The sequence below is a fragment of the Poromitra crassiceps genome (genome assembly GCF_964638095.1).
Source record: "Poromitra crassiceps genome assembly, chromosome: 13".
NCBI lineage: Eukaryota > Metazoa > Chordata > Actinopteri > Beryciformes > Melamphaidae > Poromitra > Poromitra crassiceps.
The window spans coordinates 31,776,533-31,800,069 of record NC_139644.1 but is presented as its reverse complement, the minus strand read 5'-3'; the positions used below and the strand labels follow the sequence as shown (position 1 = coordinate 31,800,069).

Sequence of the window (23,537 nt, the reverse complement as noted above, 5' to 3'; positions counted from 1 at the left end):
GACAGCAGCCAATAAAATATAAAAGTGCATGGGCTAGATTAGGAAAATGTATGTATTTCTCAGTGTGTGGGGTGGGGTGGGGGGGGCAAATTAATGCATTTTTTTTGTTTTCAATTAGCAGCCATAGACATAAAATACTATAACACAACAAAACACAACTATCAGACCAATCCCTCTAATGGTCTGCTACACCACAACAGTATAAGCACCATGGGAGAATCCAGCTGTCTTTCATCGTGATTTTTCCATGCGCCTGATTGAGTTGAGTTGTTAATGAAGAACTGGATGACTTGATTCCGTGCAGCCAGGCAGGCCCTGGAGGCAGAGCAGCCAGATGGCCAGGGGCTGACTGACTGCTGCCCGCATCTGCATCTCCACTTCAGCGCTCCACAGCCCGCCTGCAGGAGCCACCTCCGTGCTGCAGGGGGCAGTGCGCCTTACCCAGGGACAGAACAATCCATCCATCCCCACACAAGACACTTCATGCCAGTCACAGAGGTGTACACACACATATTTACAGTCTATGACACAGACACACACACACACACACACACAACATTTGAGGAGGATTCAATGAGAGCAAGCCTCTGAATCACTGCCAATACATCCCCACAGCTTATGATCGCTGTGTTTGTTACCTAACATTTTCTATAGTATTGCCTCAATGGTCCTCCCCAAAAGGATTGGGGTGTAGCAGCTATTCAGAGCAGAGTTACAGTCAGAACATGAGGACATAAGATCTGTCTGGAAGTAATTTTGGATGTAAAACAAACATTCACACATCTTCCGGCAGCTGATAGAACTTTATGAGTGGCAGCATGAACAGCACAGCAGCAGGGCTACATTCGTATTTATTGCATGCAGATGAGCCAAAGGTCTGTGCTGTTAGGAGTTTTTTGTTACACGAGAATGCTGAAGATGAAGATGCATTTTTTAGCATTTCAGTTACAAAAGGAGTCACTCCTATTGTCTTGTTGGCAAACAAGTCTCTTTACAGTATTTTGGTCTGCAACACATACAGGTAGACTTCCTAATAAAACACAACGTTAGGAAATGGCCTACAAATGCATGTAATTACAATGACTAGGCCACGACAGAGAGAACATTACATAAATTAAATTATATTATAGATAGGTAGCCTTTTATATCAATATTAATTTGACATCAGTATACCTAATCTACATTGTATCATTTACAGATAAGCAGTTGCTTCAGGGGAAGTGCTATACAGAGTTGGCGTATCTGTTTCCAGTTTAAAATGAGGCATGTTTGGAAAAATCCATTTGAAATACAGCTTAGGCAAACATTTTCTCACACAGAGGTTTGGCAAACACAGGTGCCCTCTCATTCTTCTGCAGACATCTGCGCATGCGTGCACAAGACAAAAATGTCTCACAGCTCAATTCAGTTCAGTAGAGATCACTGAGAATTAGCTCAACTCACAGCAGCTAAAGGAGACCTGAAGTGAAGAGCTTGTACAATCAATTTTATCATCACTTCTGAGTTGATATTGTTCAGTCTTAGTTCAGTGTAAAAAACAAAACGACCAAAAAACACATTAAGAATGACAACAGCAGTGGCATTGAATTAGCATCAGATAAGCAGCCTGTCTGGGTGTGGTGAGGCGGGTTGCCAGCACAGTTCGGCCTCACCTTACGTACACATCTCCCTCATCACTCTGAGTGTTTCTATTGACACGGATGGCTAAGCTGAATAACCTTACCTGGTCCTTCTCCTGCCCACCCCTAAATCCTGCTACCCTGTTTGCTTTAGAAAAGACTATGATTGCTTATGCAAATGTGGTATATTTTGGAAGTGCTCATGAGGCCCAGGGACCAGTCAGTCCCCAAGCACATCAGTAAGGCTGGCACTGACAGATGGGAGATGCCAGAACAATTCATTCTAATGAGAAAAGTTGCAGTAATGACAGATACCTCGTTTTCAAATAAACCACTCAGGGTAGAAAATCAATTAGCCCACTGTGGTCCCGCTACTTGATGATAAAGAACGACGTGGCTGTAATTGGCAGTGCAATCCTGCTGGGAAATGATAATGCCCAGTGCTATTAGGTTTTGTAAAGGTAAATCCTACATCATATCTATACAATGGTTCTTGGGCATCATTTCATATTATGAATCTATAAATAATCAATCGGAATAGTAAAGTGTTCAGTTGGTTTCAGTGGTTTATCTTCCTCCCACAGTTATTGCTTTTGTCGTCTTCCATCGCTTCGTCCAGCCAGTCTCTCTCCTGGTCAGACTCGGAGTCACTGGCCTCGCTGGCATCGGCCGCCAAAAGGCGAGAGTAGTTAATCCTCCGCTGGCGAGGGGCCTTCCACTGGAGCAGAGGCAGGCAGACACACCACACCGCCAGGCCCGCCGCGGCTCCTCTGAAGAGCCACGCCGGGCCGAACTTCTGGACCACAAAGCCCCCGGCAAAGCTCCCCAGGCCCGCTCCCAGGTCTCCAGACAGGGCCTGGTAGACCCTGCTCACACTCCTCTCTGCCCCCAGCGTGGCCACATCCTCGCACTGCACCTTCACCGTCCACAGCAGGGCGCCGCCGCTGAAGAAGCTCAACAGCTGGACGGGGAGCGCGGCCCAAGGCCCCCAGAGGAAGGAGTAATAGAGGCACTGTAGCGCCAGATTGGCAGCCGCCACGAGGAGCACCCTGCCTGGGCTGAGGAGTCTGGTGACGCGGGCCGCCAGCAGAGGGAACGCCGCCTGTGAGAGCAGCGCGAGCGCCAGAGAGGCTCCCATGTGCAGCTCACTGCTTCCATGGTCCTGCATCTGCCAGAAGAGGAAGTTGTCCACAGCTGAGCCTGCTATCCCCACCAGGAGGGAGGTGGCGGCGCACAGCAGCGCCCGCGGGTGCCCACGCAGCAGCTGCACGGCTTTGAGGAGGCCGGTGGCCCGGTCTCGCTTCTTGTTCAAGTAGAGGGGCAGAAACGCCGCCACGGGCAGGGCCAGAGCCGCCAGCGCGGCGTAGCAGTAGAAATGCACGGCGCTCCTGGAGGTCCCGCCGGCTACGAGGCAGTTTAACTGGCTCACCAGCAAGCCCGCGCCTCCAACCCCGCACGCCGCTCCTAGCAGTCCCCAACCCCCTGTGCTGCCGTAGCGGTCGGAGGCGTCCGCAAAGTCGAGATACTCGTACAGCCCGTCGTCTGCCGTCCACTCTAACGGGGCGGACACGGACTCCCACAGCGACACTAAGATGAGCATCAGGAAGAAGAGCTGGTGCTTAACGTCCATCGTCTTCAGGCTGCCCATGAAGTCAAAGCGGTACTCCTCATGCTCTTCCTTCTTCTCTCGCTGCTGCTGCTGCTGCTCTGACGCAGAGCTGGCCTTCGCCCTCTTGTTCCTCACTGGGGACACCAGGGGGGAGGCACTGCCATGTACGACCGAGCTGATGTTGGGTTCTCCGAGACTGTCGTTGGCCACCACAGATCCATTCATTTGTGACAGGTGAGGGTGAGTGTCATTGACATGCGGAGGATCCTGTAGCATGTAGAGTGAGGCGTTGGCAGGTGGTGTCGTGGCGCCAGGTGTCTTTGCGGGTAAAGTGACATCGGTCTGGTTGACAGGAGCTGTAAGGTAAGGCAGTTTATTTGTAAAGCGCATTTCATACACAGGGGCAACTCAAAGTGCTTAAGAAAAGAACATCTGCTAAAACAAAAAAAAATGACAAAGTGAAAAGGATCAAATTAATGTAAAAGCAAGCAAGCAATGTGCATTACATTAAAATGATCAAATCAAGTAAAATAGAAAGATATTTGCACCCGCTAAAGGAAACACAGAATCAAGCTGCATTACTTCTTGGTCCTATCTTAGTCACTCACATGGTGACACTGTGTGCCTGCCCTTGACTCTCCAAAGATAATCACAACTTAAAAGCCCTTTCGTCGGCCTCACCGGACAAAAATATGAACAGCGCTATAACTTTTCAGAGAGTGAACTCCCTCAGTTCCTTATTGCGTAGTCTCTCTCACACTGGTGACACTATCAACCCGAGACAGTAGAGTATTAAACGTGCCTTACCTCTCCTCTCTGTGGTGAATCCTGCGTGAGTTGGAGTCGATGACATGGGAGGTCCTGCACTAGTCAGGAGCAGGTCAGGAGCTCGACCAGTGCTCAGATCAGACACGTTACAGTAGCTGGTCTGTCTGTGCACATCCACAGGCGGGAGCAGGAGCACCACCAGGGCAACTGCTGCCGAACAAAGCAGAGATCCGGTGATCACCACTCGCCTCTTGTTGTAGTGCTTGGACAGCAGGCTGGCCACGGGCCTCCAGACCAGCGAGATGAGGTGCTTGGTGCCCATGATGATCCCCGTCATGGCGGGAGTCAGGCCCAGCTGTCTGAGGTACAGGGGAAGGAAGGGGAGGATGCAGGCTTTGGCACAGCACCAGAGGAAGGTGAAGGTGCCCGCCAGAGCCAGGGCACCCTTGATGTCAATCTGCTTGATCCTCTTCATGGCTGCCGCTCACTTTCTCTCCAAGTTCCTATCCGGTTTCACATGGAGCGACTGGCTGGTTGTCAATTCTGAGAGAGAGAGAGAGAGAGAGAGAGAGAGAGGGAGAGAGAGAGGGGGGAGGGAGGGAGAGAGAGGGGGGGAGGGAGGGAGAGAGAGAGAGAGAGAGGGAGAGAGAGAGAGAGAGAGAGAGAGAGAGAGAGAGACAACAGTAGAGTGAACAAATCTTTTCAGGCCTCCAGGCAGGCATTTTGATTTACGGTAGTTTTGTTTGGAAATATTGGCTAAAATCCTGCTTCCTTGTAAGAGACATATTTATTTCTTGGTAGCACAGGCCATCGGTTCTCAACCTGGGGTCTGAGGACGCCCAGGGCCAGGACTCCTTGAGGGGGTTCCAGGGGGTCCCCAGAAAAATTGGCAATATTTTAATTTCACTATTATTTCATTGACTAGGTTAGCCCAATGAGAGAATATATGATAATGAATCTTCTGTTCATAGGTTTCACACTCTTCACTGTTAATCTGTCAATCTACAGTACAGACAGTTATGGAATAACTAAATCTTGTCAGATGGGCTTACTGAGACTACAAAAAGGATGAGAACCACAGACAGAGCTATATCTTATTTATGATAATATATTTTATCTTATTATTACACAAGGCATCTAGGTCATTTTAGGATTTCACACAACTTGCTGCACAATTTCTTTAAATATCTAACCAATGTTATGGATGGTTCTGTATCTAATAGGTTCCTGTTCGGTTCCATATTTCACTGAATCCAAGGAAAAGAACTCCTGCACACTGTGTCCACTTGCAAAAGGTTTATTAACAGAAAGAATAACGTTTCGGTCCAAAGACCTTCATCAGATTCTTCCATATTTCACTGGAAATATTTTTCACTTGAAACCCGCCCTGGTGATGTGTTCCTGTCACCAGAAAAACTGTTAGGCACTAGTCACTTCCTCGTTAGAAGGTGCTAGTTACTTCCTGTAAGCATTGCAGGGGAGCAGATATATCAGTGGTTTATCCTGCTTCAGGGGGGGAGAGTCTAACCCTTACTTTTTGCCCTGCTAAATTTGGTTCTGAAACAAAAACAAAACAAAAAAGGGACAAAAGAACAGACACATTTAGTCCAACATGTTACAAAGAAGATAGATTATATCATCAAATACAATTGTGAAAGATGAGAGAGGAAGACATGTGCAGGTTGGCCAGATTATGCAAGGCTGGCTGTGCCTGTGCGCATCATACAGATGATAAGATAAAGAGATGGTTACAAACACAGAGTTGTAAGAGTAGACAAGAGGCCCCAGGCGGATGTCAAAGCCCACCCCACGCATAGGTTTGACTTTTCCCATCAGCGGTAAGTAGGGCTAACATGTAGGCTAGTGGTTAAGTCCCCCAGTTTCTGAGACACATTTGTACTCTTGCTGGCCTGGTTTCTAATCCTGCTCTAACGTTTTCTTGGACAGAGAACGGCTACCCAACTCCGGGGACCACCAGGGCTCCTTCAGGGGGTTGATGAAGTGTTACATTTCACCATTACTATACAATAAATTGCAATTATAGGATGTAGAAGTATGTAGACTAAAGTAGCCTACTATTTTGACCATAGTTTCCCTGTTCTCCCTACCTACAATACAGATAATGACGGATTTCTGAATTTAAAAAAATATGTATATATATATATATATATATATATATATATATATATATATACATATATATATTAGGGTTGGCACCATGCCATCATCCATGGGGCGACCCCCATCGACCTCTGACCCTTCTACATCAGACCATCGTGATTATCTGTTTGAATTAAAATTTGGCAGATTTAATAATAAAAAAGGCCAACTCCACTCAACCGCGACACACGGGGGACACACGGGCGCCATTAAGCAAGCGGCAAAGCGTACCTTATCCCCAGTTCAGAGAAGCGGTAAAGCGGAGAGGAAGAGAAGATAAGCAGAAGTCGGTTGTGTTGTGAAAATGTTAAGAAAGAAGAAACTTCACGTTCTTTCCTGTTTTCAACCCAATGTGAGTAATGTTACAAGTCTTCAACTGTGAATTCAACTCGCGTGTTTCCAGGAACTCTCTCCATTACATACTGTGTACTGTGTAGGCTGCCTGTAAACCCCACCCCCCGTCAACGACGATGCCATCTTCCATCGCGAAGTTTCACTGTGGAACCATCGCGATGGTTATTTAGGTGACATCGCACAACCCTAAATATTGTAGCGTTCCAGGTAATCCAGGTATTACCTGTAATGTGATGTACAATAGAAGTGTCTAGAGTGCAGCTAGGAACTAATGTGTGTGGGTGTGTTCCTAGGGGAAACGGGGTATATAAGACCAGCGGCCGTGGGCCGGATGTCAGTCTAGCTATGGAGCGAGCTGAGACGGTTGCTATGTGTAGAGCTAGCTGTGTGAAGCTAGCTGCTAGGAGCTAAAGAAGCCTGTGAATAAAGACCCTGTACCAACTACAACTCTCCGTTCCTTGGCGTATCACCGATACGTTACATTGGTGCAGAAGTGAAGCGGTAACGCCTGATTTCGGTCGAGAGGGGAGAGAGTGAGGAGGAACGGCGGAGGAAAAGTTGGAGATCAAAGGCTCGAGCGACCTAGCGGTAGCAAGCTAGCTGTGTGAGCTAGCTGCTACGAGCGCCACGTGTGATGGTGCGCTTAGAAGAATGCCTGTCGGCGAACGGGAGAAAAGAGCAGCTGACGACAGAGATCAGCTCGGTGCTGGCGGGCATGGAAGCCCGCTTGATGCAGGAGATCAGACGGCTGTTGGAGGCGACACCAGCCTGGGCAGAGGGGCTTATGGAGCTGCTACGAGAGGTCGCGCAGCACGGAGAGAAGCGGACGGAGGAGCCGCAAAGACTGTGTTGGAGCTGTGGAGAACCGGGCCACGAGGCGAGGTGGTGCCGAGACGGTTCCGGGAGACGGACCGGGCATGCGGAGCAAAGGTACTGGGGACAGCAGGGAGCCTGCTGGGCATGCGGTGGATCGGGACACATAGCTAGAGAGTGTCGAGAAGCTGTCGGGGACTGGAAGACAGCGAGAGAGGAGAGACGGGCAGGCGGCGGACAGGTGAGGCTTTGTTGGACTTGCCAGTCGCCTGAACATTTAGCTAGAGACTGCACTAAGAGTGCGAACGCTGGAAGAGACACACAGCCGGGGGAGCAGCCGGAGCAACAGCCAGAGGAGCAGCGGAGTAGTGGAGCAGGGGAGCAGCCTGAGCTACAAGCAGCCTGAGCTACAAGCAGCGGAGCAACGGGGCAGTACAGAGCCGATTGTTCTGGGCAGGAGAGTGACAGGCTAGCTGCTCTGCATACCAGCCGGTAGAGGGGGACATCATCATCAGCGACGAGACCATCAGGAGAGCGGGGATCGTTTTGAACAGCCAGAGGGAAGTGAGCGACATCACCTGCAATGCTGTTACAGTCGGGGGAGCGGCGCTCGTGTCCCCGGGGGAGCGAGAGGGGTCAACGCTGGAGGAGCCGGCCCAACCAAGCCGCTACACAACCCCCACGGCTGCACTGCAGAAAGTCGAGGGGGAGATCGACGCCGGTGGTGTTTGCCCTGCTGCCCTCAACACGCCGCCCCCTGGGGGAGCGGGACGGGAGGACGAGCGAGTGCAAGACCGGGAGGATGAGAACGTGACTATGGAGGATGTCGATCTGGAGGAGTGGATACGCAGACAGGCGGAGGACGCTAGCGTTGGACCGGTGCGCAGGTGGGTGGCGGCCGGATGCCGGCCTCGCCTGGAGGAGATGTGCATGTGTTCAAGTACCACGAAGGAACTGTGTGAGTTGTTTCCGGACCTGAGGGTGAGGGAGTCGGGGATTCTGGGGTTGGATGGGCGCGGGAAGGGTGGCAGCGTCGTGGTGGTGCCCAGCTGCCTGCGGGGACTGGCGCTACGGGGGGCGCACAGGGGCCGCAGGGGTCAGGGGCATCGAGGGCCTGAAGAAACACTCAGCCGCCTTTGTCGAGTTTTCTACTGGGTACAGATGAAGGGAGACGTAGAGGACTACTGCCTTAGCTGTGTCGACTGTAATGTGCTTCAGGTGGGACAGAAGCTGTAAAAGGGGGGATGGAAATAGTGGTTGAAGTGAAGTGGGATAATGTGAGTAAGAAAAAAGGTTTAAATGAAGGTAATGAAAAAAGAATGATGTAAATGTTGGGGTTATTGTCGAACTGAAATGATATGTGGGTTGAATTTAAATGAATGGGGAAAGAGGAAAGAAATGATGTCAATGTGATGGGTTTGAGTTAAATTGAAAATGAGTGTAAAGGAAAGAGGGAAAACGTAAATGGGTTATTGAGTTAAATGTAAATGTGTGTAAAAAAAGAAAAGGGCTATTGGAATGGGAAAAGAGGAAGGAATGGAAAGAAATGCAAATGGTGGTGGTGGAACGGAAATTAAGAAGTGTGCTGAAATAATAAGAGACAAATTGGGGGAATACAAAATGTTGTGGGGTGGTGTGTTTTGGTACAGGGGGATATGTGTGGGTTGTGGGTGTCAATGTGGGCATTGACTAATGTTGGGTGAGGAGTATGTAGCGTTCCAGGTAATCCAGGTATTACCTGTAATGTGATGTACAATAGAAGTGTCTAGAGTGCAGCTAGGAACTAATGTGTGTGGGTGTGTTCCTAGGGGAAACGGGGTATATAAGACCAGCGGCCGTGGGCCGGATGTCAGTCTAGCTATGGAGCGAGCTGAGACGGTTGCTATGTGTAGAGCTAGCTGTGTGAAGCTAGCTGCTAGGAGCTAAAGAAGCCTGTGAATAAAGACCCTGTACCAACTACAACTCTCCATTCCTTGGCGTATCACCGATACGTTACAATATATATACGTACGCTCAACCCATGTGGACCACATGGTGAGATAACTGCTCCCTACTCTTCTTCCTCTTCCTCTCACTGCAACATTGTTCTCAAAAAGAAAAGAGCTCACCTGTGGTATTTTTATATAATGTAAATAAACTTTGGCATTTTGACTGGTGTTGCTTTAAAAAGGAATACAAGATATTTTGATTTTGAATGTTGTGCCTAATGTAGGAGACTGTGTAACTTGGTGTTTTTGCACACACACACACACACACACACACACACACACACACACACACACACACACACACAGTTATTTAAAATTGAAAACCACACAGACAAACCCTAACCACCATATTAGAAGTAGAAGAGCACAACTATTTAAACTTTCAAATAACCGTCCTAATGAAAAGTAGGCTATATTCTTTACAGATATAATGGATAAAATAGCAGAATACACCAGGCTTGCTTGCGGATATCACCTGTCAGGTTGGATGCACCTGCCTCTCCTGGCTATCAACAGTGCAGTGAAGTCCACGTCACACTCTAAAGTTTGTAAACCAGGGGAAAAGTCAAGACAACATGAAGCAGTTACCTTCTTGACTTCTGCCGAGTCGACACAAAGTTTATTGTCTGTCGGTCATTTCCCCCCTCGAATCTCTCTGTTACGTCCGTGTTTTGTTCTCCTTTCTTTAGTGCCTTCGGGCCGTGAGTGCATAGATTAGACAGACTCCGCTGTAGAGAGATGTCATGTAGCTAGTTTACATACACCTGGCGAGCAATACGCGTGTCTGCAGCGCCCCCAGGCGGTGTGGATGACACTGTGCGCCTCGAGAGAGAACCAGTAAAAAATATATGAAATCTATTGCGAGATAATCATCTAACGATAATCTGATAGAGTTATGATACATAAGTCAAAAATAAGATCTGCCTTTATCTGAAAAGGAAGATTTATTTAGACTAGACTAGTCAATAATAGAATAGAATAGAAGTTCTAACATTATGTGCTTAGTGGTTTGAGAAACATGCGTGTGACTTCAGTCACGGGGTTTATTTTATTTATTTATTTATTTATTTACCAGGGACAGTGTACATTAATCAACATGTCAGTTTGCACATCCATGTAAATGCACCAGAGTTAGCGTGAGAGCTAATTTTCATCTGTAGTCCCTGAGCATGATGGAAAAAGAACTAGTGGTCATGTGCCATCTGCACTAAAAACAATAAGTATACTAGTAGGACATAACTAATACAATACAGCAATGTAAGGCAACTCAAAACAATACAGGCAGGCATAGGGAAGCCCAGCAGTATGACACAGCAGTATCACAGTACAGTACATAAATACAATGCAAGTCACATTTAAAATTAAGAAAAGCAAGTGAGTGTGCATGTGTGTGTGTGCGTGAGTATGTATGCTTGAGCCAGCCCTTAAGTTTATGTTTGAAGGTTGAGATGTTGGTGCTTTCTCGAATATCAATGGGGAGGCTATTCCAGTAGAGGGCGGCTCTGACTGAGAAGACTGTTTGTCCAAACTTGCTGCGTCTAAATGGGACAACACAGTCTCCTCTGGAAGCTGCCCTTGTTACCCTGATATTAGTGATTGTGTTGTGAATTGGGAGAGGGGGGGAGGTGCAATCCCATACAAGTCAAGTCAAGTTTATTTGTATAGCACATTTCATACACAGAGGCAATTCAAAGTGCTTCACATAAAATGGATGACAGGAAAATAAAAGAATAAAAGAAGAGAATAAAATGGACATTTAAAAGCATCACAACAAAACTTTTTAAAAAAAGAGTATAAAAAGTGCATTAAGCAACAGGCGCAGCAGTTGGAAAAAGAGCTAAAAACTTATAGAGGACTCATTGGGTTTGCATAATAGAATAAATCAATTTATCTATATTTAGTCCCCCAACATACTATATAAGAAACATGACTACACACACATAAAACTCAGGTCCGGGTACGGTGTCCTCTTTTAAGCTCCCCTTACGCGTGCGTCCCCCCTGACGCATCAGGAGGGACAAGACTATACTATACAAGACTATGTTGAATCCCAGCTGGGAAAATGCTAGTGCCAAGAAATAACATTCTTCAAAACTTATCACTGATTATTCTTACTTTCTTACACAGGAAAAGAAAGAAAGAAAAGGAAAGAAAATAAAAAAAATAATCATTGACATTCCTCATTACAACATGGTGCAACGGCCGCATAAGGTGCTTATGTGCCTGCAAGAAGAGACAATGCGCATGAGATGCCACACAAGGGGTCCACGAGACGCCACCCCTAACCTCAGTCACTAGTCATTCTTAACCTCGTCAAAGTAGGCCAAAACGTGTCCCAGATAGCTGAGAACCTTTTAAGTGAGTTGGTTCTGAGGGACCCGAGTCTCTCCATCTGTACAACAGAGATCATGTCAGCCACACCTGAAAAGAAGGCGAAGAGGAGGACTTCCATTCCTGTTGCATGTTTATTTGGGAGTGCTTCAAAGGTGCGAATCTTGGATCGAACATAATTTCTGATTTGCAGGAATCTGTGCCAATTTGTGCCAGGCAATTCGAACTTCCTCTTCAGTAGATCGAAGGATGCAAAATGACCATCTTTGTATAGCTCTTTGATGGAAACTAGCCCCTTCTCACTCCAGGCATGATAGTTTCTGTCTGACCATGGGGCCAAAAAAGAGCGATTGAAACAAATTGACGTGTGGACAGAAACATCTGGTACACTCAAAACACTCCTAACTTGGTTTAAGATTCTGACAGTTTTTTCATGGCAAAACCGGCAAAACTTAAGTTTAAATTTCCTAAGGTACTGATTATTCTTACTTACAAGAGAAACAAATGCAGGTAAAGGTTATTATAGTTTATTCAAACACATGTTGTCATATATTTAATTTGAATCTACAAACATCATAAATAATCGCCACACATACTAACATGTGTCTGTTCCCTCAGTGTGTAAACAGAGACCTTGTGCAAACATATAACACTGTAAACGTCCTTGTTATCATCATGTTGCACTTACCCACTATAAACAACATTATTGTTAGGCGTTGTTCCTCAGCACAGCACACACCGAGTCTGTCACACATCATGTGCCTGTTTAACAAGGCTAGACAGTAATGATTACAGTTTGTGTATTTCCAGTTAGAGAGTCATAAAAAGTGAAGTAATACAATAAGGGAAGTCACTGTGTACAATGTAGTTTAGTACAATATAATAACAAACATTTCAGTGTTGGCAGAGCATGATTAGCAATATAGTCCTAGCCATTCTTTACATGTAGCCTACACATATAGACAGCTCATCATGTCTCTCCATCAAAAGGTGATGCCACTGAAGGTGTTGATTGGCAGTGACAGCATCCTGTTCAAATACTTGCTGGGTGCCGGCACTTGTGCATTCCTCACAGCGAACTTTGACTTGCCACCGGACTGGAGGTTGTGGCCCGGGTCCAAGCAGGGACAAATGTCTATCCTGTAGGGGCGAGAAGTGACTTTGTTATCAGAGTTTATGATAAGGGCAGTTGCAATTTGCTTATGGTCAAAAGGAGCAGTGGGGCGTTCAGGGGGTGAAATTCTCTGTGCCTGTGGGCTATCTGACCATTCACAGACATTGAAATAAATAAAGCTCGCACATGCTCGCCATGCCTTACGCGTTCCCATTACCTTTGGACATCATTATATGTCCTGCGGGAGTCCTTGTCGAGACACACAGTGAACGTTCGCTGCTCCAACGTCCGGATGCTAATGTTTTGAGTTTGGATCTCCAAACAGAAAGATGGATAGATTGTTTAGACAGTTTCACACTTTGCATTGCGGTTTTAGTCTCTCACACACACACACACACACACACACACACACACACACACACACACACACACACACACACACACACACGACAGACGGGTAGTGTACAATAAAAACAATCAAATTAAACATTAACCAACATTAGTCAATAAATGACTTCTTACTGTGTAGTATCTTGGGTTCATGCTGTCAAAACGGACAATGAGGTAATCCTGACCTAGACAAAGTGAGATAGCTGTTAATTGAATTGAGGCTTTATGATAACTTTGATTTATTATGTGAGCAGGGTGACATAAAAGTCACATAACAAGAAAAGCTGATTGTTGTCATGCCTAAGAGAAGCATTGATTGACACTTGAGGTAATTAACCTGGATAAAAGATACTCCATTATTTTAATAGAAGAAAAACAAATTTTACAAATGCCAAATTTCAGTGTGCTATAGAAAGCTATGAGATAGCCCATGAGAATTACCATAAACTATGATTAAACAGCAGGGGCCGTGGTGGCCCTAAAAAGGTTAGAGAAGAGAGCTTGTGACCGGAAGCTCGTTGGTTTCAATCCCCGGGACCGGCAGGATAAATCTGGGTGGGGAAAGTAAAAAAAAGCAATGCTTGCCCCTCCCTCATTACCACCACTGAAGTGCCCTTGAGCAAGGCCATTAACCCTGACTGCTCCAGTGGAGCTGCTCAGTGGCCAGCAGATCAGACTGTGGTTGTACTGGTCAGCTTCCAGGTGTGAATGTGTGGGTGAATGTGAACAGGGCACTCCTGATAAAGAGAGCATTGCTCTCAGTGAGACTCCCCCTGTATAAATAAAGGCGAAGAAATAAAAATCCATATGAAAGGCAAACCTGCGATGTCAGTGGGTGATTCTGCTGTAATGACGACTCCACAGGTTGTGGGTGCCATTCCCCTTACAACTTCTCTCCTGCTTAAAGAGATCTGGTGAGGATAACACACAAAGCAAATTAATTATTTCACTTAGCTTCAGCATGAAGTAATAATGAGATAATAATGAGGAAGTTGTTAAGGTCCACACCTTCTTGTAACTGACAGAGACGACTGCCCCAAAGACTTGTACTGTTTTCCTATTTCGTCGCACAGAAGATTCCTCTGTCAAAGATGATATGCCTCAATTTAAAGTGGACAAGCTTTTCAAATGTATCCAATGTTAAGGCTACTACAGAAAGAAAGAAAGAAAGAAAGAAAGAAAGAAAGAAAGAAAGAAAGAAAGAAAGAAAGAAAGAAAGAAAGAAAGAAAGAAAGAAAGAAAGAAAGAGAAAGAAAGAGAGACATACTTGGGAGCTTTTCTTTTAGTAGTCTGAACTCTGGGAAGTCCACTTGCAGGTGAGACACAAACACCTCCTCCACCGTTGAACTCACATTGTAGCTGGAGTGGGTGATCTACACACACACATTTCATCTTTATTAGCCAGAGAAGCCTGGTGCATCAATAAATCATTACCACAATCATTTTTGACACATTACTACAATTATCATAAACAGACGAGACCAATAGCCTACCGAGAAGACTGGCAGCTTCTACCAGCCTCTTCACTGCATTTGACATCATATGCCACCAGGTCAGATTTGGAAATTCGCTGTATTGCTTTACAGCACAAAGGGAGATTATTTTATGGCAGAAAACAGGAAGAGGACGCTGTTCTTCAAGTGCAATGGCAGATGGTGGAAAAAGTCAAGTAGCAACAGCCTCTGCCACAGGAAGCAACGGTTGGTCTTAATTTGAAGAAACAGTTTATTTGTCATGTCATAATCTTTTATGGTAATTATACCAAGGTGTTACACTTTTTGATGATCTTCTCCCCTTATACCAAACAGCACCTTCCTTCAGCTACTTTTTAACTGTCAAGAACGCCGCTGCCCTCCTGCTTTGTTTCATTGTGTTACACTTATCATTTGACAATGTCATATTGATGTTTAAAAAAGCTTCTTGTTGCAGCTTTAAATATGTGCTCACTCAATGTAGAGACATACTCGCAGAAATACAATACAAGATACATGGGGGACACATTTAAAACAGCAATATAATAACTCCTTACTGTAAGGAGAGTCCAGCAGCAACCTTTTTTTTTTTTCCAACAAAGTATTTATATCTTTGAATTGTAGCTCTCAGAGAAGCCCAGAAAATGACTACCATAGTTTTTCTTCTGAGTCTGTGTGTGTCTCTAACACCATCTAATCTTGTGATACTTTTGTAAGTCTAAATCTATGGAACATTATGAAACCTAATCACACACCCACAAAGCCCCTATATTTAGTTTAGTTTTAGTTTATTTAGTTTATTTTGAACATGTTGTTAAAAAAAGACAAATAAAAACATGTACATTTAAGTACATTCAAGAAACAAAACAAACAAAATCAAATGATCAAGCATATCTTTCAAGAAAGAAAAATCCAGTACATAATTCAAATGAAGATTTCCATGTTCAAAAAGGAGTAGGAAGAAGTTCAAAAACTTATCTAGTCCTACCCCCTTTTTCTATTATTATTATTTTTTATTTTTTTTATTAATTTTTTTTTTTTATTAATCTTAAGTAATATAGTGTAGTTTAGTAAATAATATATAATACAATAACATAAATATTAATTATATAGCTATGTATATGTGCATACATACCTGTACACATACATATAAGTACACACAAATATACATACATTTCAGCTGTCCCTTACCAGAGTCGATGGTTGACATGCCAAACAAGTCAAGCCAATCAATAACCCATTCAATGCAAACATAATGTATAACCCCGAGACCAATACAGTCAGGTCAACAACAAGCAAATCACCTCGAGTCCTTCTCATATCCATTAAGTACACCAATTTTAAAAAGTCTTTTGAATTTCATGATTGTCTCACATGTTTTCATCTCTTCACTGCAGCTGTTCCACAGATTCACTCCTTTAGTTGTGATGCAGTGATGTTTAGCGTTAGTACGCACAATTGGTTTTTTAAAGATAGACGTTCCTCTTAGGTCATATTTACTTTCTCTCAGTTGGAACAACCCCTGGATACCGGCAGGTAACTGATTTTTGTTTACTTTGTACATGATTTGAGCTATTTTAAGGTCAACCAGATCTTTAAATTTAAGTGCTTTGAGTTTGATGAAGAGTGGGTTTGTTGGTGCTCTGTTAGTGGTTTTATTTACAATTCTTATGGCTCTCTTTTGAAGGATGAATATTGGATCAGTGTTTGTTTTGTATGTGCTTCCCCACACTTCCATACAGTATGTAATGTATGGCAGTATAAAAGAACAGTACAATGTGTATAAAGAATCTTGATTTAATAAATATTGGGTTTTATACAGTATTGCAATTGATTTTGATATTTATATAAACTGCTATGCAACAGAAGTGTGTGCAGGTATTGCCATTGCCAAAAACAATCTCTATCTTTTAGCTAATAGGCCTGCGTGACCTTTTAGACTAAACAGCACTTCAACAGGATGTGGTTAATCACACTTGGCGTCACTATTGCTGTGTTGTCATGTCATCATTAACAGTCATGTGACTTTGGTATCTCTCTCTCTCTGTGTGTGTCTCTATCTCTCTCTCTCTCTGTAGCTGTGTTTCCATTACAGTTTTTCGCAAAAGAATTGCGATATTTCTACAACTTCGACAATGTACAATTGCGACTTGTAGGCGTTTCCATTGAAGTTGCGTTTGAGTGATTCCCCGTTGCAGCAGCTGCCACAGTGATTACGCACGGGGATCTGCCCCATATCCCGTCCCCTGCATGCTCAAATCCAACCAATGGTCAATGCAAATCCCAACATGAAGTTACAATGCATATAAACGAGCCTGATTATCAATTCAAAAGAAAATGAGTCGCAAAATGTTGCTGGCTGCGTGAATGCAGTCAGCGCGACAGGCAGAGGAAAAAAGGTAGCCTAATAGCCTACAACTGGTCCGATTTAGAGATGGAGGGGGGAAAAGGCTGATTTGGTTCTATAATTGCACCTGAAACGTGTGCAATGTATTAGCCTACTCACAGTCACTGTATTCACTTCAGACAGCACCACCGCACCAGTGTGTGCTTTTCATCCTCTCATCTCGCCGCTGTGCCAAATGCGCGCACACAGGCAGCCTGCTGTCACCATGGACCGATTTCTGCCATTAAACATTATCTAATTTGCCCGGCTACGCTTTTGCATAACACTAGTCTTTCTGCTAGGTAGCGTTGCTTCAAAGTTTTCCACTTGCTGCGGAGGTTTTGACACGGCTATCGAACCTTACTTACCAAACTTATTTTCCGCTCCTTTTCCAAGGGATAATATGGGTCACATGACGTGCAAATGCGAAAAATGTGTTTCCATTACACTTTTGCGATAAACTTCTATATCGACACGTCTGAAAAACCACCTCATGAGAGCGAAAAAACTTTTTGCGATATTTGGGAGGTTTTTCGAAATTCACGTGTTTCCATTACCCAATTTCTATTGCGATATTTAGATTTTGCGCATTTCTGAGGGTAATGGAAACACAACTGTCTGTATCTCTCTATGCATAACGGTGGTGTGTACCTTGACAGAGTAGAGCGGCATGTTTACCGGCTGCGTCCCACAGCGGAGGTAGTAGGACAGGGTGTCCAATAGGAAGGGGTTTGACTTGCTGTGATTAGAGTGCTGCTATGGATAGACACAAGAAGGAAGAAGGCATCAGATGAGTCCTGTTCATATCTGACCAGCTCTTTTTAAACCTCTTTCTTTGTCTCTCCTTCCCTCTTGCTCCCTGACGTTTGGTCAGGACCCTCCTTGGCGTCACTTTGTAATGCACTGGGTACCCCTTTTTCATATATTTTTAAGGCCACCTTTTCAGTAATTTTTTGATCCCACGAAATGGTAGCCAACAATTTGTGCTATGGTTATGGTTAGGCAACTAAAACAGCTTGGCTAAGGTTAGGGTTAAATAATAATAAACGTTAAACGTGACTTACGGCTGAAATGTAGACTTTGGAAACGCTGGGAATCGAACCCCGGTCTCCAAAGGTTTACGCCCTGCACCGCCCCCGGCCACTGCACCCTAACCGGCCAACATTTGATTTCATTGTCACACTCCCGTGGCCGTGGATTTCAGACTTTGTGAGGGAGTTCTATACAAGTCTATTGGACCACCCTGCACGGTGAAAAATGATGCAGAAGGGATACCCCGTGCGTTAAAAACTGACGTGACGGGGTCCTGACCAAACGTCAATATTTGACACGTTTGGAGTGAGAACGGGTTGTTATTTCTTACCATTTCAGCAAGTTTGGGGATGACAGCTCCCAGACTGTTGATGTTGCTGTCGTACCATGGATCCACTCTTCCCAACCACGAGGCTAGAGAAAGCTTACCTCCATCCTGACATGGGCTGCCCTGTACAGGCATCGACATAAATACAAATATTTAATATCGCTCAGTGTGTAATACGAGGGAATACAAGGTGCTGCCATGTCAGATAGATTCCACCCATGCATGTTAAATGAAGTGACATTATATGAGTGAAACAGTGACACTCACAGGTGACCTGAGGAAGGGCTCGGCATCAGTGACTGGGATGTAGTACAACTGCAGGTTCAGCTTCTTGGTCAAAATGAGATGTTTTGACTCTCGCTCCCTGTTGAGAAATATATGGAAGCCATTAGACACATCCATGCTTTCACACACAGAGACACACAAACGGAAATGCTTGAAAGGTATGAGGAAGGCATTTTTGCCATAACGCTGTTTGAAAAACCAGTTCCTCACCGAATAGAGCGGTACACCTTGGCTAGCCTACCCAGCGCCCGGTCGTCCCCCATCACCAGCACCCGCGCTGTCACAGCGCGCTCCTCTTTAAGGAGAGGAGAGCTGCTGGGAGAGGCCTCCATCTTCTCCCTCATTAGGGTCAGTTTGTCTGCTGGCTTCATGCTCTTTAGCGCAGGTCTCCGGGTGAAGGCTGACACAAGGCTCCTGGCTGGGAGTTGCTCTCTGTCATTTAAGTCGAGATCCTTCAGATCTTTCTCAATCCCACTGTCCACAGACTGCACCGAATCTCTTTTGTCCTCTTTCTCCTCATCGGTTACGGGGTTAGGGCAGGAACCCAGGGCAAAGTTTGTGAGTGCGTTCCCTGTGTGAAAGCTACATTTAGTGTGCATTATACTGTACATTATGTGATGTACACTGTTGTGGGTCTTGAGTGAAGAGACAGTAGACAGTAGAAGAGACACTCACATAGATCCTCTTCATTGTGCCACAAGAGGAAGTGGATCTCCGGAGTGGGCATTGCAGCACTGCACACAGAGCCATGATCCACCTGGGCTGCTCCTGAGAAAAGAGAGAATGTATCCTGAAACAAATGTGTGCAGGCTATGTATATGTGCATGCTTTTTAAACCAATAACTACCAATAACGCTCTTGGATCATTTTTTTCTGCCATGGTGCGTTGACAGATTTTGGTTCCTTTCTGGCCTTGACAATGTTAACAGCAAGAAAGAAAGAAAAAAGACAAGAAAAAACATTTTGCTCACTATTTCAATAACTTGAGCACCAACTCACAGATCACTTCTTTGTAGAGTAAAAAAAGAAGAAGTAGGTCCAGCTATGTTTCATAATAATTCACTAATATTTGTTTGTGTAACAGCTCTTTGGTCAACCGTGGTTGTGTACATGTGCTATATAAATAGTCTTTGACTTGACAGTATTGCTTGTGCTACAAAGCACTCAGCATCTTATGACTATGGTATGTTTGTTCATGCTCTTGTCAGCACCACACACACCTTCTTTAGATGCAGTCAGGATGTCTGTGTAGATGTGCTGCAGTCTGTTGAGGTAACCCACATGTCCCACTGCACCACGCTCTATACTCTGCTCCACAGCTGCCACCACCTCCTGGAAGTATCTCTCTACTGCATGGTCCCCTAAAGCCTGTCACACACACACACACACACACACACACACACACACACACACACACACACACACACACACACACACACACACACACACACACACACAGATCTGCATTGTATACAGGAATAAATCAATACTGATTACAGATCAACAGAAAATGTATGCATCTGTTGAGAGACTCTTGCTTCATAAATCCTTACCTGCAGAGCCTGAACCAGCACGGAGCCTTGACAGGCCGTCCCCAGCCCTGCCTGCAGTGTGTGTAGCACCACTGTCGTCTCCTGGGTCAGTGTGTCCGCGAACGGGCCGGCCATCTCCAAATCTGCTCTCACTGCTGCCCCCAGGGGGCCCGAAAACACAGCCGGGTCTGCAAGCACAAACACCCTGCAGACAGACAGCCAACACGCCGGCAGGAGACACCTGTTGTGAAAAAATGGCCTGGCCAATGCTGAAAATAAATAAATAAATTATATATATATATATTGAAGAGTTCATTTGCAAAAACAGGTATCTCCGTTTGTATTTTTTATGGTTTCAAATTAGATATTGATGTATTTATATTGTAATTTATTTATTTTTGGTACATTTTTACTATCAATCACAACTAAAACATAGGTAATTTTCACATAAATTACCTCCAAAATGTTTTGTATGTGCAGTCCAGGGAGTATCAAACATTCATTTTAAGAATGGCGTTTACCTGTTTTTGCAAATTAACTCTTGAGATATATATATATATATACATATATATATATATATATATATATATATATATATATATATGTATATATATATATATATATATATATATATATATATATATATATATATATATATATATATATATATGCCGTTTGAGAGCTGAATGCATTGGTGTTTCATACTCACTTTTCACGCAAGGTGAAATGTTCATTCTTTAGGTTCTGCTCTGCAATGACCCTCCTCTGATATAAAGCACCTGTTGGAGGAAGGGTTTAACTGTCAAATCACCAGCTTTATAGTAGGTTTACCATAATGTGTGGTATTCTCCCGCCAACTTTAGTTTATTCCTCTAGTAATCAACAGCTGTGAGAGCGTGTTCATTGATGCATGGCACCTGGTGTGGTCATCTCCATCTTGATGCTCCTCAGGTTCATCATGGCAACAGCAGAGTAGGGCAGTGGTAATATCAGCAGTTTCCTCAAGCAGTCATACACTCTCTGGTAAAGGCTATTAGGAATGGCACTGCACTGCAGTATAAAGAAAAAGACAATAGGCATTAAAAATAGACAACTGTGGTGACCTGGCATGCTACAAAATAATCTATTGTCTTTTGTTATGCAACTATAACTATTTTAACTATTCTACCACAACCAGCCAGTAGCCAGAAATATTCTGCCTTTATAGAATAGGTCTGTTCCCAAGAAAGCAATTCAACCAAACAAAATTTGTTGCACATTTTCTTGCAGATTTTCTATCATATGGCTCAACAATGGCGTTAATGCATGGGTCTCACCTGAATAACCACATAGGATAGAGTGTGCAGCAGTGGAATGGCATGCATGTTACAATGTGTTCTACCAACCTGCGTCAGAAATCAAACAGATGTTACATTAGTGCCAGTTCTTTCTGCTTCCACAAGCAAATTGACCCATATTTAAGCAGGGCAGGCATGTATGCTGCTGGGTATCATGCTGAACACACCACTGTTGAAATCTTAAATGGAAATTGAGGATATGAAGGACAAACCGTCTCTAGCTCTCTCACCAGCACCCTGATCAATGAGACAGCGTTGGATGGATGGCTCTCCACCTTCTTGTGAAGAGTCCATCTCAGCATCCCTAAAGAGCAGACATTAATTTTGTGATGTGCATTTTGCAGAATGTTAATAATTGTTTCTTGAACAAGTAAAAAAGATCATCTGTGTCAGAGATAACTTTATTTGTTCCCACTACAAATCAAGAATCATTTTTTAATCAAGTGACATTATCTTGATAATATGGAAAGATCCATCTTATTTCAAGATATTTACTGAAACAAGTTAAACTGGACTATATATTATACATATTCTAATGATTAGTTGTTGGTTGTATTCAAGTTTATATGCCTTTAGCCGGTTTCCATTGCCTTCTAAGTCAACCGTACCTTTGTGGGAAGCAGTTTGGCTGTTCAGCTCTCTGAGAACTGCCTGAACACTGTTGTACAGGCTGGACTCCACCGCTGAGGAAACATCTACACCAGCTAAAGATGAAGATCACACACAGTTAAGTTTACAACCTACAGCATGTTAGCAGCCAGACAGGCTGGTACGGTGATGATGATGGGTAAAAATAAGTAAGAGAAACCGACTACTTAGCCTACCTGTGGGATCATCAAACATCTTGTTTCCTCTTCAGAGTTTCAGGAGAGCACTCATTTCTGCACCATGTTCTCCAGCCAGAACAAACTGAACTCTGATAACCAAAAGATGATCTACTGACCAGAGACAATCTGCCATAGTCACTCTCAGGAGGTTTGAATCTGTCAGATGTTGTTATCTCCTCTCAGAGGCCAACGGCTGTGTGGGTTGCATTCGTCCCATCTCCAAAAACAGGATCAGTTAAAAGTGCTGAACTGTGATCTGTGCATTAAGACAAGAAGAGGATGGTAGATTATGCAAATAAGCAAAACTGTCACTGACCAAACTTCATGTAAACAACAACAAAACTCCTCTGTGGGAATTTTGGTGATGGAGAAATGTATTCACCAAAATGTGCTTGTTCAAGGTCACAGAGCTCATCTGCACACATCTCCTACTACTACACCTACATACATGATCGTCACTTAATCTCTGCAGTGCAATAGTAAATTGACATTCCTGTCAAGTGTCTGCTCAGATGTGGAGGGGTAAAGAGTGTACTAAATGTTGTCAACTGAGAGACAGCAGGAGACATCTGTGTAGTGTTACACTGACTCTAATGAGTTCATCTTGATTCAGTACAAAGTCACCACATTTGAAAGAAAACTTATCAAATATTAGCCTGTATCCTGCTCCAAATATTGCATAATCACATATTGCTCAGCTACTAGACTGTCTACTACACAGTATAATGAGAAATGGCATGTGGCTTTTGAGCTGGCAGGCCAAACAAATGAAACGCAATCTCTCTACAATGAAAACAAGTTCCAATAACAACAAAGTCTCCTCTTCCTCTGTTGCTGAAGTAATTCAATTGTAAAGGAAACTTACCACTGCAACTCCAGCAGTTTCCCCCTGTGGATGGTCCACTATGAGCTGACTTTGTGCTGAAAGAGTCTGTAGCAGCACACTCAGATATTTTGATCGTGACAAGTCAAGTGCATATTTCACCTGGGTAAGACGGGGCGTGTCGTTCATAAGAGGAAGTTGGAGAAAGATAGTCTGTGAACAGTGAATCATTGTCTAAACCAGTGAGAACAAAAGAATGAGTGAAGGTGATTGAAATTTCTTGATTACAACCATAATGGTGTGTGACAACAACTATGAACAAAATCAAATACCCTTTACAAACAAATATAAAAAAACTTCTGATCTTTA

At 44.2% G+C, this 23,537-nt stretch overlaps 2 protein-coding genes across 4 annotated transcripts; both read right to left on the bottom strand.

The window, feature by feature from the left end:
* Positions 1-805: 805 nt before the first annotated feature.
* On the bottom strand, positions 806-10,015 carry mfsd6l (major facilitator superfamily domain containing 6-like). The gene is made up of 3 exons (XM_083649608.1): positions 9,900-10,015; positions 4,036-4,539; positions 806-3,584 (listed from the first exon to the last, which is right to left on the bottom strand). Exons 2-3 carry the CDS (start codon positions 4,469-4,471, stop codon positions 2,179-2,181), a joined length of 1,842 nt encoding a protein of 613 aa, XP_083505734.1. The 5' UTR covers positions 4,472-4,539; positions 9,900-10,015; the 3' UTR covers positions 806-2,178.
* A 2,189-nt stretch (positions 10,016-12,204) lies between these two features.
* Positions 12,205-23,347, bottom strand: pik3r6b (phosphoinositide-3-kinase, regulatory subunit 6b). 3 transcript variants are annotated; one of them, XM_083649605.1, is made up of 20 exons: positions 23,211-23,347; positions 22,343-22,601; positions 22,127-22,222; positions 21,731-21,822; positions 21,498-21,566; positions 21,099-21,231; positions 20,891-20,960; positions 20,203-20,386; positions 19,870-20,017; positions 19,325-19,417; positions 18,860-19,220; positions 18,632-18,728; positions 18,368-18,487; positions 17,656-17,760; positions 14,414-14,519; positions 14,155-14,228; positions 13,967-14,057; positions 13,279-13,331; positions 12,974-13,071; positions 12,205-12,782 (listed from the first exon to the last, which is right to left on the bottom strand). In XM_083649605.1, the coding sequence occupies exons 2-20, from the start codon at positions 22,359-22,361 to the stop codon at positions 12,626-12,628; spliced, it is 2,166 nt and encodes a 721-aa protein (XP_083505731.1). In that variant the 5' UTR covers positions 22,362-22,601; positions 23,211-23,347; the 3' UTR covers positions 12,205-12,625. The 3 variants fall into 3 exon arrangements, 2 of the variants coding, with proteins under 2 accessions (XP_083505731.1, XP_083505732.1); XM_083649606.1 differs by having other exon boundaries at positions 19,325-19,411; XR_014553287.1 differs by having other exon boundaries at positions 12,671-12,782; positions 13,272-13,331.
* Positions 23,348-23,537: the final 190 nt, after the last annotated feature.